This window comes from Epinephelus moara, chromosome 20 (assembly GCF_006386435.1).
Source record: "Epinephelus moara isolate mb chromosome 20, YSFRI_EMoa_1.0, whole genome shotgun sequence".
NCBI classification, from domain to species: domain Eukaryota; kingdom Metazoa; phylum Chordata; class Actinopteri; order Perciformes; family Serranidae; genus Epinephelus; species Epinephelus moara.
Genome location: NC_065525.1, coordinates 8,231,052 through 8,247,643, shown reverse-complemented (window position 1 = coordinate 8,247,643; position 16,592 = coordinate 8,231,052). Strand labels below are relative to the sequence as shown.

Below are 16,592 nucleotides of genomic sequence, written 5' to 3'. Positions count from 1 at the left end.
ATTTGTGAACATGAGCTACTCTCTCAGAGGCAGAAACCAGAGAAGTAAGTCTCAAACTTGTGATGTCATAGGGTATTAATTCTGGAACTGCTGCATAGACAATGAATGGGATTTTGTGGACCCACAATATGTTTAAATGAGCTTTATTCTAATGCAGTGTTTTGAATTCTGAAACAGAAAATGGGTGTGGTTCTCCTTTAAGTATAATTTTGAGGTAGGCTACTTGTACTTTACCTAAGTATTCCCATGTTAACCCTTTCAGAGGGAAATATTGTACATACTATACTTAGTGGGCCTACTGTTGTAGATGAAACAACCCAACATTGTAAAGTACTTCAAATGAGCAGCTGTAACATTAAAATGCTGTATACACAGTATGACACAATCCATATATTCCACTAATATATAAAAACATAACTTATCATTCTGCACCATAATAAGTATTTCTACTTTTGATAGTTTAAGTACATCATGCGGACACAACTGTTGCACTTCAACTCAAGTGTGGTTTTGAAAGCAAGAGTTTTTTTTAGAGTAGGTTTGTTTTGAACTGTGGTAGAGCAACTTTTACTTCTTCCAACAGTGATGATGGATAAGAGTAAAAACATATCCTTGCATCCTGTCTTCTACTTTAACCTTTTAATTTATAACTGGGATTGTTAGTTAATTGAAGTTATTAAATAATTATCAGAAGTATGGAGATTCATCTCAATATTCATGTGTTAATTCACAATAAATAAATAAATACAATTCAAAACTCAAAAACCTATTGCAAATATAAAACGCTTCTGCAAACACACAAATGAATTCCACAAATAAAAAAGTATCTGTGAATACATTTAATTCATTTACAAATGAATAAAACATATTTGTGAATACCTTCCATATATATATAGATATATGTGAATCCAGTTGTTGTTTTTTTTTTTTTTTTTTTAAACTTGTGAATCTCAATTCTGTGCCTGCAGATTTGCATTTTATGCACACTAATATATATATATACACACTTTTTGTTAAATAAAAATGGAAGTTGTGTGTTTGCAGATCTGTTTTATATTTACTAAATATTGTAAATTTACAAATCTTTTTTGTATTTGTGGGAGTTGTTCTATATTTACAGATTACACATTTACACACAGATTGTCGATCTCCTCGCACAAATAATATTGAGACAAATCTATCTCCATATATAAGGACCTTATGGACCACCTTAATTGACAAGTAGGAGTCCTCGCAGCTCACTGTGAGAAACTTCTGCACCTGTCAATCATACTTTGATGGACTGTAGCCTATTTAAGATGGCGCAGCTTTCTCTGCGTCCACAAGCTGCTGCACTCAGCATCAGAGACAGCGGACTGCGAGCCCGTTTCCACACTCAGTACAACCTATTAAGCTCCAAACATTTATTTTGAAAAGACGCATTAGTCCTCACCCTGACAGGTCACAGTGACAGCTCAAATCATCTCTGGTCCGATGCCACTTGCACAGTGTAGTTTGCATAGATACCGTCCCTGCTTCGGTCCTTTTTTTTTTTTTTTTTTTTTATAACTTGTAGGCTTAGCCTATAATGCAAGTTAACTTTTACTTCCTTGTACACACAGATAGAGGAACTGGCCGTTTTGCGGCTGGCCTTTTTGTCAACACTCTACATCCTCTCCAGCTTCTTACATGACTTTCAAATCATGATCAGATAGAAAACAAGCGGCAACTTTGCAGAGCTGAAAAGAGTCGAACTCACTTGTAAGGTAAGTATTTTTTGTTACTGTAATCTCTTTTTGGTGGTCTGCGTGTTAAACAGCCTGTGGTGTGAGTTAAATCAGCAGAGGGGAAGTCCGCCTTTTACCGGCAGCATATCTGCAGGGCTCCAGATGATGTGTGTCGGAGCAGGCAGCTCGGTGCAGCTCACAGCAGCCGGTCCTTCAGTCTGCACTGTCACATCGGCTACACCGGCTGTTAGTGCACTAACAGCTTGGTGTTTGCTGCCGCCATCGTCACACTTAGATCATTGATTGATGGTGGTTTCGTTTGGAGAGCATTTAGCTGAAAGAGTGAGGAAAATAGGTTAATCAAGAAAAATAGCATAATAACCAAGTGCAACATGGTGACACAAGGTAGCCTTTTCACCTCATTATGCCACCATGTGCTAAGTTACTGAGAATTTTTTTTTAATATTCATGTTATTTATAGTAATTCCTTCTGAACAAAAAAGGTTTAGCCAGGGGTACTGTCATGCACAACTGTTTTACATAATCTTAATTTAGATTGTTGTAGGCTAAAGGCTGCTGTACATTCAGTTGTCAGTTTATAAGGTCCACCTACCTAAAATAGAGTTTAATATTAATATATCAATTATATTTATAAATGTTATAATTTTGACAATGTTTTAAACTAAAAACTGACTCTGCTCCAAGTTCAAGCCTTTATCTGGTATTGCTAACCAAACCAGGAACTAGTAAGCTAAATTTTAACAGTAGGCAACTCTAAAGTTTCATGTTGTTGACAAACAGACAGAGGTGGCACCAAGTCATTGTTTTGCAAGTCACTAGTAAGTCTCAAGTGTTCTCATTCAAGTCCCATGCAAGTCCCGAGTCCCTAGTCCTAATGAGTTTCAAGTCCTAAACAAGTCTCTTCACCAAATATAGCCTGATGCCATTTTAACAATAGAGTAACAATATATTAAATTCTGAATGCTTTTTAAAATGTGTGCTTATTTGTTAAACACAATTACTGGAGGTTGTTGTGTCTCCATCTGTACTTTTTGACCTGCACATTTTGCACACTGCAGTTAGTTTCTTGTTAAAAACTGTGTAGTTTTTGTATGGAAATGAAATTATTTCTGGGATCTTTTTTTTTTTTTGTTGACCAACTGGCCCTCAGTAATGTTACGGTAGTTCTTCATGGTTTTCTCCTGCATCTTGATTGGATGCTGTAGGATTTGTTAAGGCAAGGTGGATCTGGGGAATTATGTGGGGACTCCCTTGAAATTAATAATGTTAACCTCAGTTGATTCAGGGAATGTAGGAAAATGAATTAATTCTTGGCACACATTTTAAATAACATATTTTTAAAACATCTTTTCACTTGGGGGAAAGTATCAAGTGTTTTCAATTCAAAAGGCTGAAGTCCAAGCAAGGTCATGACTCACTGGTGTTGAATGTCGAGTTACAAGTCTACTTTGATTTTTTTAAAGATATTTTTTTTGGCCATTTTGCCTTTAGTGGACAGGACAGGTAAGTGTGAAAGGGGGAGAGAGAGAGGGGGGATGACATGCAGCAAAGGGCCACAGACTGGATTCGAACCCGGGCTACTGCGGCAACAGCCTTGTACATGGGGTGCCTGCTCTACCACTAAGCCACTGACGCCCCTACTTTGATTTTTTTTTAGTGTCAGCATGTCTAAAGACATCAGATTTTTGACTCAAGTCTGACTCTGAAGGTGGAACGGCCACAGTTGTTTGGAGCCATATCAGCCCATTAACCTCATAGTCGAGCTATAGCTCAGCAATGTCTGCTCATTTAACTTGTAGACATGGAAAATTCCAGATAATTTCAAGTTGTGTTTCTAAATGTGTCATTAGAATGAGCTTGTAGTGTTTGCTACCAGTGAGGTGTTTGGTGAGACTGCTGAACTTAGAATTCTGGCAAAGCTGAAATAATCCATTTTTAGCCAACAGAAGGCAAAAGAATGTCGCAACAAACTGACAGACACAACAACCCTGACATGATTCAATCAATCAATCACTCAATCACTCAATCAATCAATCAATCAATCAATCAATCAATCAATCAATCAATCAATCAATCAATCAATCTATCAATCAATCATGTCTTTATTGCAGACTCAGTGGTCCATAAAAGAATACAATACAGATTTTGTGTTAAGGGGCATTATCCCCTTATAATTTTGTTGTTTGTCTTGTTATGATAACCAGTGGCCCACTAACACTTGGAACACTATTATTATTATTCATTCTCACATTAGTCACGTTCATTCAGTTAGTAATACACTCTCCTTTTAGCTCTGTTTTGGTCTCCACCATCTTCTGTGAAAAATATCTGCCTCTTTAGCTGCTAAATGTTTGACTGTTTGACTTCACCAACTATTTTTCTTTTTTTACTTTGTCAAAACTTTTGACTTTTGTTGCCAGGCAGATCGTCTTTTAGCTGAAAATAGCTGGCTGCTGTTGCTGGAAATAATGTTGACCAGAGCGGTGAGAGCACATGTGTTGTAAAAACAACAACAGTGAGCTTTTTGTGAGATTATTGTGATACTTGCATTACACATGATAATTTTCAGTGTTAACATCCAGCAAAAAAAGAGTTTGCACACACAATTTGTCAGAATCTTAAAATCTTTTTGAACCGTTTTGATTCATTTTTTGTATGTTGATTTCTATTTTTTACTCCCCATGGCATGGAGAACTGGAGCTTATGGTGTGAACGGCCAGGCGACTGCTGACGGGCAGGCGTGCAATAATTAACAAAGGGCGCACTTCCGCAGCCATTGTGAACCCAGTATTATGCTCATTTTCAGGTTCATACTTGTATTTTCAGTACCTAGAACATGTTTACGTGCTTTAATGGTAAAAAAACCCCTGTATTTTCCTTATACTGTCTGTGCTGGAACACCTGTATTCACCCTCTGTCTAGGGAGGCTCCATTTAACACCTGTCTCTTTAAGAACTCCTCCTGAAAAAGCCCAGTCTGCTCCCCCTGGTCAGTGTTTATGGATCTACCATATCTCACTGTCTCTGTACCCACCATCACTGCAGTTGTGGAATGACTGTAACAGAGCATAGTGGCACTTTTTGTCATGAAAAATCACCAATAGAAGCTTCTAAACACAACCAGACATGTTTTAGCGGGAATATGATCCAAAATCAGGGAGAAATTAATAACATCTGCATCTAAGATGACATGTTTCCCTGATGTTAGCATGTAGCTACAAAACAACGTAATGTAAACACTTGAAGTAGTGTGTCTGGAGCAGATGACCATATAAAGTAATCCGTCACACTATGATGTTTTACTGTAGCCAGAGTAAACATTGTAAACAAAGTATTCAGAACGGTAGTAAATCTGAGGTTTTATGCTCACATTATTTGAAACTTAGGCATCTTTTAATATGAACAGCCTTCACTATATTTAAGACACAAAATATGGATGTGTAATAGGTCCTCTTTAAAGGCACCCCAGCTCTCTTTTCCTCTTTATTTCAGGTCAGTGTTTCTTTTCTCCATCTTCATGTTCAATTTTTATATTCTCAAATTTATATAATTTTTTAAAATTATATAAAAAGCAGAGGAAAGTAGCTTTAGGATTTACTAAAATTAAGAAATTGTAATGAACTGGTTACAGCTGTTTTGATTGGTAAATACTGATAATGCATATGAATATCTTTTGCAGTTACTGTAGCTTACTATTCACTTTAATCTAAAATAACAAAAACCTCACTGACATGTGGTTGCAGTCAGTAAACTGTGGTGAAACTAGGGTTGCAACTTTCTAAAATATTCATGGTATGATAACCGTCACAGAAAATATCATGGTTTCACGGTGTATAGTATAAAACTGCTTTTAATATCAGTTTAAATGACCTTTAAACGAACACTTTATTATAGTTGAAACCTGAAAGTTTTTTCAATAGAAGACTGCGTAAGAAAAAGAAAAAGGAAAAATGTGCATGGCATGATAATCGTCCATGTTGAAACCACATTATACCTTAAAAGTGGTACATAACTGTAGTTGAAACTAACTTTTGGTTTACCCCACAAAATATAAAAAGTCTTGCTGGACCACTCTGTTGTCACTTTAACTACTATATCATCTATTCTACGGGCCTTTTCACAGTCACACCAGTGTAATTTAACCAATGGGAGCCGTTCTGCTTCATCTCTAATTTGTTATTTAATCTCATGCAGTCAATGCAGATTTGACGTGGTGATTATGTCATTTAACACAAAAGTAAATCAAAATCCCCCAATATTTGATCTTATTTGGCTTAACCAGAGAAATTGTAGGTGTGTGTATTTGTGTGTATACATATGTATTCCTTCAGTGTATATGGGTGAGTGTTCCGGTGTGTATCTGAGGAGTGACACTCCAACATGTTAAAATCCAGCACAGTGGCTCATCACATCCTTGTTCCATATAAACACTGGTTTTCCTGGAGCAGGCATGTTTGTGCATGCATGACATGAACACATATGGGTTTATTGGCACAGTATTTGTGTTTTTTTTCCACCGCCGCATCGGTATGAGGAAATTTATTAGTCTGAATAAGGCTGTAGTAATCCCAGGAGGGTAAGTCCCTTCACAGGGGTAAAGGTTTCAGCAGGGAGAACAGGGAAATTGTTGTGTGATAATGTTAGTTAATCATTAACTTCATTTCAAAACACTGAGGACAGCTCTTTAGTTTTCATGTCTCAAGTTATTGAATATGTAGCTACTTATCATATTATATTCCATCATTAATATATGTGAGTGTAATTTAAAGGGATAGTTTGGGTGCCGTGCAGGCCCGCAAGACAGCACGCCAACAGAAATCAATCAGACAGTTCATCACCACGCCGTGCAGGTGCACAGGATAGCAACGGCTAACGAAACCTTCATCGGCTGTTTCCAACAGAGAACCAGTAGGCTATCATTACTGAGGAAGAAGATGTACTAGCCCTATATATACCTACTACTACAGCGCGAACACGGCTCAGGCTCACGACACACCCTCGTTAGCTGCTGTAGGTAAACAGAGGAACACCAAAATGGTGCGAACTTGTGATTTCCCCAGCTGTGGGAATAAAAACATCGCCGGCTCACAATTCCATCGGTTTCCTGTTACAGATGTATGTGCCGTGTTCGCGCTGTAGTAGTAGGTATATATATATATATAGGGCTAGTATCTTCTTCCTCACTAATAATAGCTTACTGGTTCTCTGTTGGAAACAGCCGATGAAGTTTTCGTTAGCCGTTGCTATCCTGCGTACCTGCACGGCGTGGTGATGAACTGTCTGATTGATTTCTGTTGGCGTGCTGTCTTGCGGGCCTGCACGGCGGAGTGATACTGGCCAGAAAATAGTCCCAATTGATAGCAAGGTCTGACGTAATGCGGGGATGTTTTAAAATTATTGAAATAGTCTAACAAAACGAATGCATACTTTTCTGTAGCTTAAAACCTTTTGGTTACGTGTCCCCCTTATATCTTAAGAACTACTTTTTCTCAGGTAAGCTACGGGCCATTTCTCAGAGCAGGAGGCTCGTTGACAGTAGTGACACCGTCACATCAGAGCTACAGATGGTCAGTGTTTCACACAACTTCATGTCCAAAAACCCGAACTATCCCTTTAAGGCAAACAATGGATATTCACACAAGAAACGTGTGGTTTCATGTTTATTTTAATTAAACAAGGAATTTATCCGCACATAAAGGTATGCTGATACCTTTTTTTAAAGTGACAGACTTCAAATCATGTTTTCTGAATTCTTTCTGGTCTTAATTTATATATTTTTTAATCACATGTAATTATAAAGAATGGAGTCTCAGTGCCAATGATTATTTACATCAGCTTATAGGCTTTGTAAATGGCTTTGCCTTTCAGTGTAGAAATATTTTAGGAAACTCTCCACAGTATCCTTTAATTGGTGTTTTATATGTTTAACAGAACTCCTCCTGTGGCACTGTTTTGTTTTGATATCTCTCTGGTCATTTGCAAGTTAAATATTAGGTATTGTGACGGGCCAGGTTGAACTTCAACTCTACCCTCAACTCCACAAGTATGCAACACTATTTATAATTAACGTTTTATCTTACACTGGTACTGAACTACACATTCCTGATCCTCTTAAAAAAATACAGCATGCCATAGGAAACTGAATTGTTTTCCATTTACTGACACACATTTGCTGATAAGATTGTGGGGACAGCTGCAGTAGAGGTGTGCCTTTTTATTAAACTGTTTATCCAATCTAAAGATAATGTCCATTGATGAAACAGGTTTTACCCGACTCCAATTAAAAGCACCCCGTCCTACCTACCACCAACGCCTATCATACGTTCCCCCTCAAAATCATGAAGATACAGTGTACTGTTGGTATAAAATAAATGATTGACATATAGAATAAGTGACTGTAGTGACGACAAGAGACTGATAATAATAAAATGAATTGAAGCAGAAAGAGAGCATGGTCACATTAAGATAAAGATCTGAGCTCTAACATTTGCATGTGATAGTAATACTGCTGTAGTACGTGGGTGACAATTCAGAGGACCCACAGCTGGAAAGGACACACAGAAACACCAGAAGATAAGAAAGCAGGGCCCTGGAATTTATACGTCCCTGGTAAGCATGGGGCATCAGATATGTTTTATCAGGGAACTCAGACAGTTTTTCCAAATGAAGTTCAGTTTACTCATTAAAAGGAGTAATAACTGGCCTATGAAAACATTTATCATTCATTCATTTCCTGTAACAGTTTCTCTTGGTACAGGGTTGCTGGGGGGCTGTAGTCTATCCCAGCTGTCTGGCTGTCGTTAAGCATCTGTCACCCTAGCCATTACGGTGCACTGCTACCTCTCGTCGGCCCTTGATGGCTTTTTTTCAGCCAATTCAGCATGTTGAATTGGCGTCAGAGATGGTGAGGCCTGTCAGTGAATAAAATCACTCTGATTGGTAGTTCAGCTCAACGCACAAGACAAGAAACAAAGATGAGGAAAGTAAACAAACAGCTAAAGTCAAGAGGGGGTGAGACCAAAACAAACTTGTTATATAAGGTAAAATTATTATTTCTTTAGCCATTAAGCTCTTTAGCAGATACGTTTTGTGATTGTTTGTGTTACTGTTAACTGTCACTGTCTTTCAGCATTGGATTGTGTTGTTGATATGCTAACTGGCTAACAAGACGGTCTTCCGGTTTCCGTTTTTGAATGATGATTACCGACTGCCTACTGGGGTGGAAAGTTATTTCTTGTCACACAGGTGCAGAACGTACGTGCTGGTGGGGCATTGACTGTAGTCTTTGCAGCCAAGACACAGGTGATGTGAGGTGACGCAACAGCCATCTTTCATTGTTGCTAGTTCTTAGTTTTGGTGTTTCTGGGCCTTTAGAGTCACTAAGTAACCTGTATGTCTTTTGGGAAGCTGGAGAACGCGGAGAAAACCCATGCTGACATGCAGATTTCACACAGAACAGCACCAAACCAGGATTCGAACCTGGCACCTTCTTGCTGTGCGCTGACTACTAGCCAAGAGCAATGCAGGAGCGGCCATCAAGCTAATCATAACCTAAGCTAAGTTTAGGCAGCTAGCTATAACATAGCTATTCTATAGGGACATCATATCGGTAATTCATAATGTCAGCTGATAATTAAATTTGCAAACAGCACGCTAGTTAGTGTCATGAAGCCAATGATCCAAATGAAATATAGGAACATTGCAGTTAGTGGCTGTAATCGTGGTCAGTCTTGTGTTTGACACAGTTTTGGCTGATGCACAGGTGCCTGTTCATGGCTTCAGAGTGTGAGCATGGGAGCACAAGCTATATGCTAATTAAAGTTCAGTTAACGGCCTCAGAGAGAGGTGTCACTAAAACAAGTTACATACAGAACCTTTAACTTACTTTTATGTGTCCCTCTAAAGCTGTCTAAAGAGTTCAACATCTCAAAGCTTATGAAATACGGGAGGGATAAAATATTTCCAAAACAAAACCTGCAGAATGAGCTAGGCTCCATGAAGGTTATTCTAATATTTTGTAGTTACTGTAGAAAACGTCATAATCTACATTTTTAGTTGCCAGTAAATGAGTGTCTCTGTGGCTCTGTCTCAGCTGCAGAGATGGCTTCTAGGGGGCAGCAAGGCGAGATGACGGAGTACAAGAAGATTCGGATCAAACGGGACTTGGAGATGGGCTTGGTCATGACGGTGTTTCGGCAGAAGGCAGAGCGACTCACCGTGCAGGTCATTATGGAGACCCGGCAGGTGGCATGGACACGCACTGCAGACAAAACTGATGGTGTCTGTAAGTATATTAATGAATAATAATAATAATAATTATTGTCTTCTTAGTTTATGTAGTACATAACACAGCAATAATATTTCTTCACCGTTGTGAGGGGTATAGGGCTGCCCAGCTCCAGTACAGAAATGGCATCAACAAAAGGCACTGTCAGGAGTAGGCTGCCTCACAAATTCAAGCATGGCTTTTATGCCTCCGTGCTGGTGACGGAGGCATTATGTTATTGGGTTGTGCTGTCCATTCCATTTATGTGAATGCACTATCTCAAGAACACCTTGTGGGAAATACTTCAAATTTGGCACAAACGTCCAATTGAACTGATTAGAATTTGGCTCTGGGGCTTGAGCACCGCCGGTGTTCATTAGTCTTGGGGAAAAAATGTTGCAGTGGCAGAAAATGTGATTTTAATTAGTGGTGTATAGCAAAGTTGTATTATACATTCAGCAGTATGACTGTTTTGTGCCATCTACCATGAGATGGTAGTTATGTAATAAAGCGGAAATCACCATGGCTGAATGTTGAACTAGTTGTGCAAGTGCTATACAATGCAGTAACTCTGCTTGCCAGTAGATACTTGATTCAATGCTTAGTTTTTATTAGCACAATTTTAGTAGATTCTTTAAACTGTTCTTTAATAGAATCCTAAAAAATATTGTTCCATCGAGAAGATATTAAGGCTTAGAGAGGGGCATTTGGGGCTGTGCTGATTTAGATGTCTTTGAAGCTGTCATACACCATGGTGATGGTTGCCACTTAAAGGATTCACCTCAGCTCCACTTGCACAGTGGCTCTGCACTGATATGCCTCTCATATCCAATCCACCATTTCACTCTTCTTTGTTTTAACATTTATCCTATCAGCCACTGATTAGCTGCACTACTGCAATTATGTTTCCAGCGCCTTTCGACTCAGAGGCAGGAGAGAAAGCTGCTGTTGTCAGTTCCTTCCCCACATTTCCTCAGCTAGTATGTGACAAAACTGATTCTCACCTCAGCTGTTTTGTAGTTGAGTCATCGCCCAAATGTAAAGTCACACATGTGTTTAAGATTTGGAAAGGCTGTTTTAAACATGCTATTCCATGACACAGTGGACATTAGCTACCTAAACTCTGAGTTGTTGTTGTTCATTTGCTTTTTTGTCTCAAAGAAGTCACGAGCTACAGTGAAACTATGATCTCAATGCTGTAGTCAGCTTTCAGGCTATGTTATGCATTGGCTAGCTGCCACACTGCAGTGTCATGAAATTGTGAGGAATTTATTATATGCATGAAATTATATCAAGACAACAGTCATAGTTTTGAGGAGATTTGTGATGTAGCTGTAAAGGCATTCGGTATTCATATTCAGGGTGTGTGTCATCACAGTGTTTCCAAGTGTGAAAATAAGCATGCCTCAAATGCTCACTAAATTAGTTTCAGTGTGAGAGCTGAAAATGTGTGAAACTGAAAAAGAACCATCTTACATTTACTATAGTGTACTATTGTCACGTTTTTTTGTGTGACTCAGACTGCAGATGAAATGTCCTCCCCAGAGATGATGATTAACAATCTTCAAATCACCTCCTTCAGAAAACAAAAATCCAAACACCAGAAATATGTGCTTTGTTTCAGTGGACCTTTTTGAGATCAGAGAGATCCGTCCAGGAAGGAACTCCAAGGACTTTGAGCGCTTTAAAGATGGCAAGGACAAACACGACGAAAATACCTGCTTCACGATCTTCTATGGCTCACAGTTTGTTCTCAACACCCTCAGTCTGGGAGGTGAGGCCTTTCTTTTTAATATTTGTAGCCCTGTGTTCTCATTAAATTCCTTTCTTAGGTCTTGGATATGGTTGATGTTTTGAAGGCCTCCAGTGTGCTGATCTTTAATATTCATCAACTTGACCATTTCTTTTGAAAGAAATAAAAAACATTTTAGGAAATACACTTGATTTGTCACAGAGTGAGATCAAAGGATTGACATTAATCTCTCTGTAGAGTGAGTACAAGACTGAAGTCAGGATGTGGTTAGTCTTGCTTAGCATTTAGACTGGACTCTGGGGAAAGAGAGCTACCCTTGCTATGTTCAAAGCTCAAAAAACAACTCTGAAGCTGACACATTAAAATGCTTAACTATACAGCAGAAATAAACATTTTCGCAGCTCAGTAAAAACCTGTGTGGCCTCTGTGGCTGATTTCCCTCTTCATTACAACTGTACGGGGTGTGAATTCTTATATAACTCACCCATTTACATTTTTTGAAGTTAAGCATGTTTAACGCGGGGCCACTTGAGTAACAGGCTGTCCGCAAGGGGTAGCTACAGTATGTGAGTCAGATCCACCCCTCACTCCTCCACACCTCCACCCTCTCGTCCATGTATGGTCACTTCTGGCTCCAAAAAACCAGGATAGTGACAGCAGAAATGCCAAACGCGAGGCTTGAACATGGGAGTCCACTAACCAATGGGTGATGTTAGGGTGGCTATGTCCATTATTTTATACATTTAAAGAATGTATTCGGCCGTCCAACAATTTTATGCAGCATCTCTGGCTATCACGGGGGGTGCCAGATATGGTCGTTGAGTACAAGTTTTGGATTCAGTCTCGCACAGTGGAATCAAACCTGGCAACCTCAGTGTAAGGATGTTGTCAGTCAAGCAATAGTTCTCACACATCACATCAATTTACAAAATGTGTTAAATTTCTGTCAGTCTACAGGTGAAACAAAGAGTTGTTAGTTTGCATGTTTTTACATTCTGAACAGAGCAGGCTAACCTCCACTCTTCATGCCAACCAAGTCCTTACTCCAACTCTGTACTTCAGCATTTTTACCAAAATGTTGAACATTTCTCTTAAAAGATGTACATAAAAGGCCAATTATTCCATGTTCAGGAAAGAATTGTGTACTTGTCAAGGTAGAAAATGTCCCAAATTGCTGTAGAACACGGAGCAAACCAATGAACTGAAGTTAGGTTTGTTTCAGACCAAGGGCCGGACCAGGCGTGTAATAGAAGATATAACTGTGAAACTTATTAACTTAAAAATTTCTTAGATTTTCCTTATTGTTGTATTAGCTCTCACATACTCTCAATTGCAGTTGGAGTTAAACTGCATGCACGTTTTTTTTATTTAATCTTTATGAATTTATTATCGAGCATATTGTTAAATGCTTTGATACAGTATACATTTTCTCATCAGTGCACCTTTTGCTCGAGGAAGTGTTGTAATGTCAAATAACTCTTCTCATGTGAACAGTTAGAGCTTAAAGGCAAAGTGTTTCCTAAATGGCAGATCTGATAAAAAGCAGATCCACTGCTCATCTTCCCCTAGTGCTAAATGTCTGTTTAGTACTTAAGCATCTGTGCTGGAGATAGCCCAGGCCAGAGGCAATATGTTTTTGGTTTGTCTGTCCATCCCATTCTCATGAAAACCGTATCTCAATGCCTGGAGGGAATATCTTCAAATTTGACACAAACGTCCACTTTGACTCATCGATGAACTGATTAGATTTTAGTGGTCAAAGGTCAAAGATCGAGGTCATTGTGACCTCACAAAATGATTTTGGCCATAACACAAGAGTTTATATGTTAAGTATAACAAAATTTCACACAAACATCTAAAGGGATATAATGATGAAATGATGACATTCTATATCCAGACATTTGGTCAGATACTGAATTGGTGACACTAATCTTTGGTGCCCATCTTGAAACTGTGCTGATTATATAGCTCCTCTGTGCTGCTGGGGGGAAGAATGTTTTCACAGACATGGATGTAAACTATCACTGCAACTCTGCAACTTGTTGGGTTTGTGGAGGCATACAACAGCGAAGTGGTAATTCTAGTTTGTGGTTATTTTCCAGCTGATTCTGTTGAGGAAGCACAGAAATGGCTGATAGGACTAGAATTGCTGAGGAAAGAGACACTGGAAGCACCAACTCCGGTTCTTGTAGAGAGGTACACACACACACACACACACACACACACACACACACAGTTATGGGAGAAAGACTAATCCAGTGATTGATCGCTCTGTGTTTCTTTCTCTCCAGTTGGCTGAGGAAGCAGATGTATTCTGTCAATCAGACCAAAACAAACAGGTACTGTATTATCTGGTTACTTATTTACACTAGCTCTGTACATAAATGATAAAATCAATAGGATTTTTACCATGTAAATTATCACTGGTGTTTTCTAAACTAATCAATTTTCAGTATGTGAGAAAACCTGTAGGAACTCGTTGTATTGCATGGCTGCTGATGAGGAAAAAAAACCCATCTTTTGTCTAACCTGTTGATAACTGAAGAGATTTTTTTGTAATTACTTTACATAACATAACATGTATTACATGCAATAAAAATACAGTAGATAACTTTAATACAAATAACTTTTTGTAGCATTTGACATTATATCCAGACATTAGCACATGAGACAGGTAATCTGTGAAAAACGTCATGTTCCTCTGCATCCTTGTAGTACTTCTAAAGGCATTTGCAAAAATCTGCCGCGGCTGAACGAAAACAAGCAGTCAGAGCTAAGGAGTCTTTAACCCAGCTGTCAGTCATGTCAATCACTGCACGTGAACTGCGGTCAAACTGTCAAACTACTGTAGGCAGTGTTGATGAAATTTGAATCAAGATTCTGTTACTGCATTGCATTTTTCTCACCTCAAATGTTTTCAGAAACATATTTTTGTGTACTGTTTAGCTGTAAAATGAGAAAGTTTGTGACCCGACAGCCGTGTTAAAAAAATCAATCCAAAACAAAGCACCACTCACCGTTAAGAGCAAACTTTCCCATTACCAAAATCTAAATAAATCTGTCTCATGTAGTGTCTACATATAGTGACAGTTACAGCGTATATGACAAAAAGTTATTTTTATAAAAGTTACCAACTGCAGCTTTGAAGATCATGTTCATGGGCCAGATGCACACGTGATGAGTACATTCTTTTTGTTTCCTTCCCAGCATCTCCATGAAGGAGCTGAAGGCTCTGCTAGCTTTGCTCAACTACAAGGCCCCCAGCTCTCGTACTCTCAAAGACAAATTCCTGGTACTCTTGTTTTCTTCATTGTACATGTCACATTCTCATCGTTGTTGTGTTTGATTAATTCTAATCTAAAATTTTTAGACATCTCTGCCGCTCAGGCCTTAGAAACACACCTCCATGAATAAACCTACTTAGACAACATAGACATGGACAACCAGAGCTATAATCTATTCTATGATGCAAACTGCAGCATGTCTATCGTATCAGAAACTATCAATGACTTATTAGACATGACCTTATTTGGAAATAAATATTCCAACGTGCTGTTGGTACTGTTGTAGTCCAAATCAGTGCCTTTTTGTTCTGCTTTCATAGGAAGTGGGAGCAAAGAAAGACCGCCTGGACTTTGAGCAGTTTCATAAATTATACAACCTTATAATGTTTGAACAGAATGAGGTAAGTCTGAACTGAACACAATAAAGTAAATCTGTATTACTGTACATGTCCTTTTTTTCAGCATTTTCATTCATATTATATTTTAAACATAGATCCTTGATGAGTTCAAAAAGGAATCATGTGCTTTTATTCTGGGGTGAGTGCCTGTTTTTCCTCATCTTTGTTTAACACTTGATTTTAACAAACAGTTTATAGTTTGTGAGCATTGTTTGACTCTGTTTTTACTCTCCTCCATTATACAGTAACACAGATAAACCAGATGCCTCAGCAGTTCTGCTCCATGACTTCCAACGATTCCTCATCTACCAGCAAAAGGTAAAATACGCTACAATGAGTGATTAGTACAGCGCAAGTTCTTCATTACAGTTGCCAGCTGTGGATAATGGTCCGCATTTTGTCTGTAATAGCTTGACGCACTGGTCTGATACATGTCTGACACTTGCCACCTCCTTTCATTTAGCTCCACCAAAAACAAAGCACACAAATACTGATTTGGACATCGGTTACCATGGCAACAAATGAAGCTTCAAAGCATTCGTGTCAGCCCTATTATCTATCTAACTGAAGTCACCTAATCAAAAAAAACAAAAAACAACAACTACATAAATAAATAACAGAAAATTCCCAGTTTCTCAAAATCCAAAGTGAAACAGCTTGAAAACTAGGTGGCACTGGAATCTGTACAATATTCTTAAGTCAATAAGATGTGTAAATAAAGATTTAAATTGGTATTGAATATTATATTTTTATCTTAGGATTTTTAACAGGCATAATGATTCATGATAAAAACTCTACATTTGGCAGTACTTGTTTGCAAATATACTGTGGGCCAATGATTTAAAAATCTGTCTTCTATGAGTCAAAATAGATAAAAGTATATGACATCCAGGTTTTGATATCAGCTGGATAGTCCTGAAGGAAACATAGCGAACCAAAGTCAGTGGGCTTTATTGAAAGGTTATAGCGATGTGTCGTCAGCATCAAAAGGTAATGAGATGGCATTGTGGTAAATAATACTGACAAGCAGGAGCATACAGTAGGAATGTTAAATAAAATAGGACCCAGAATTGACCCCTGAGGTACTCCAAACCCAGATGTGGATGATGATGAGATGTGATTGAGAACCAGTTTAGGATGATACCAGATATTTTGACCTCAAACT

The 16,592-nt window shown here is 38.5% G+C and overlaps 1 protein-coding gene across 1 annotated transcript in view; it reads left to right on the top strand.

Moving 5' to 3' along the window:
* Positions 1–1,573: 1,573 nt before the first annotated feature.
* plcg2 (phospholipase C, gamma 2) overlaps positions 1,574–16,592 on the top strand; it is a 45,440-nt gene continuing 30,421 nt past the window's right edge. Inside the window, exons 1-9 of the mRNA XM_050074305.1 lie at positions 1,574–1,745; positions 9,819–10,010; positions 11,617–11,766; positions 13,848–13,941; positions 14,037–14,084; positions 14,953–15,037; positions 15,350–15,430; positions 15,523–15,566; positions 15,673–15,745. Coding sequence (XP_049930262.1) covers positions 9,827–10,010; positions 11,617–11,766; positions 13,848–13,941; positions 14,037–14,084; positions 14,953–15,037; positions 15,350–15,430; positions 15,523–15,566; positions 15,673–15,745 — 759 coding nt within the window. The 5' untranslated portion in view covers positions 1,574–1,745; positions 9,819–9,826. The remainder of the gene's footprint in view (positions 1,746–9,818; positions 10,011–11,616; positions 11,767–13,847; positions 13,942–14,036; positions 14,085–14,952; positions 15,038–15,349; positions 15,431–15,522; positions 15,567–15,672; positions 15,746–16,592) is intronic.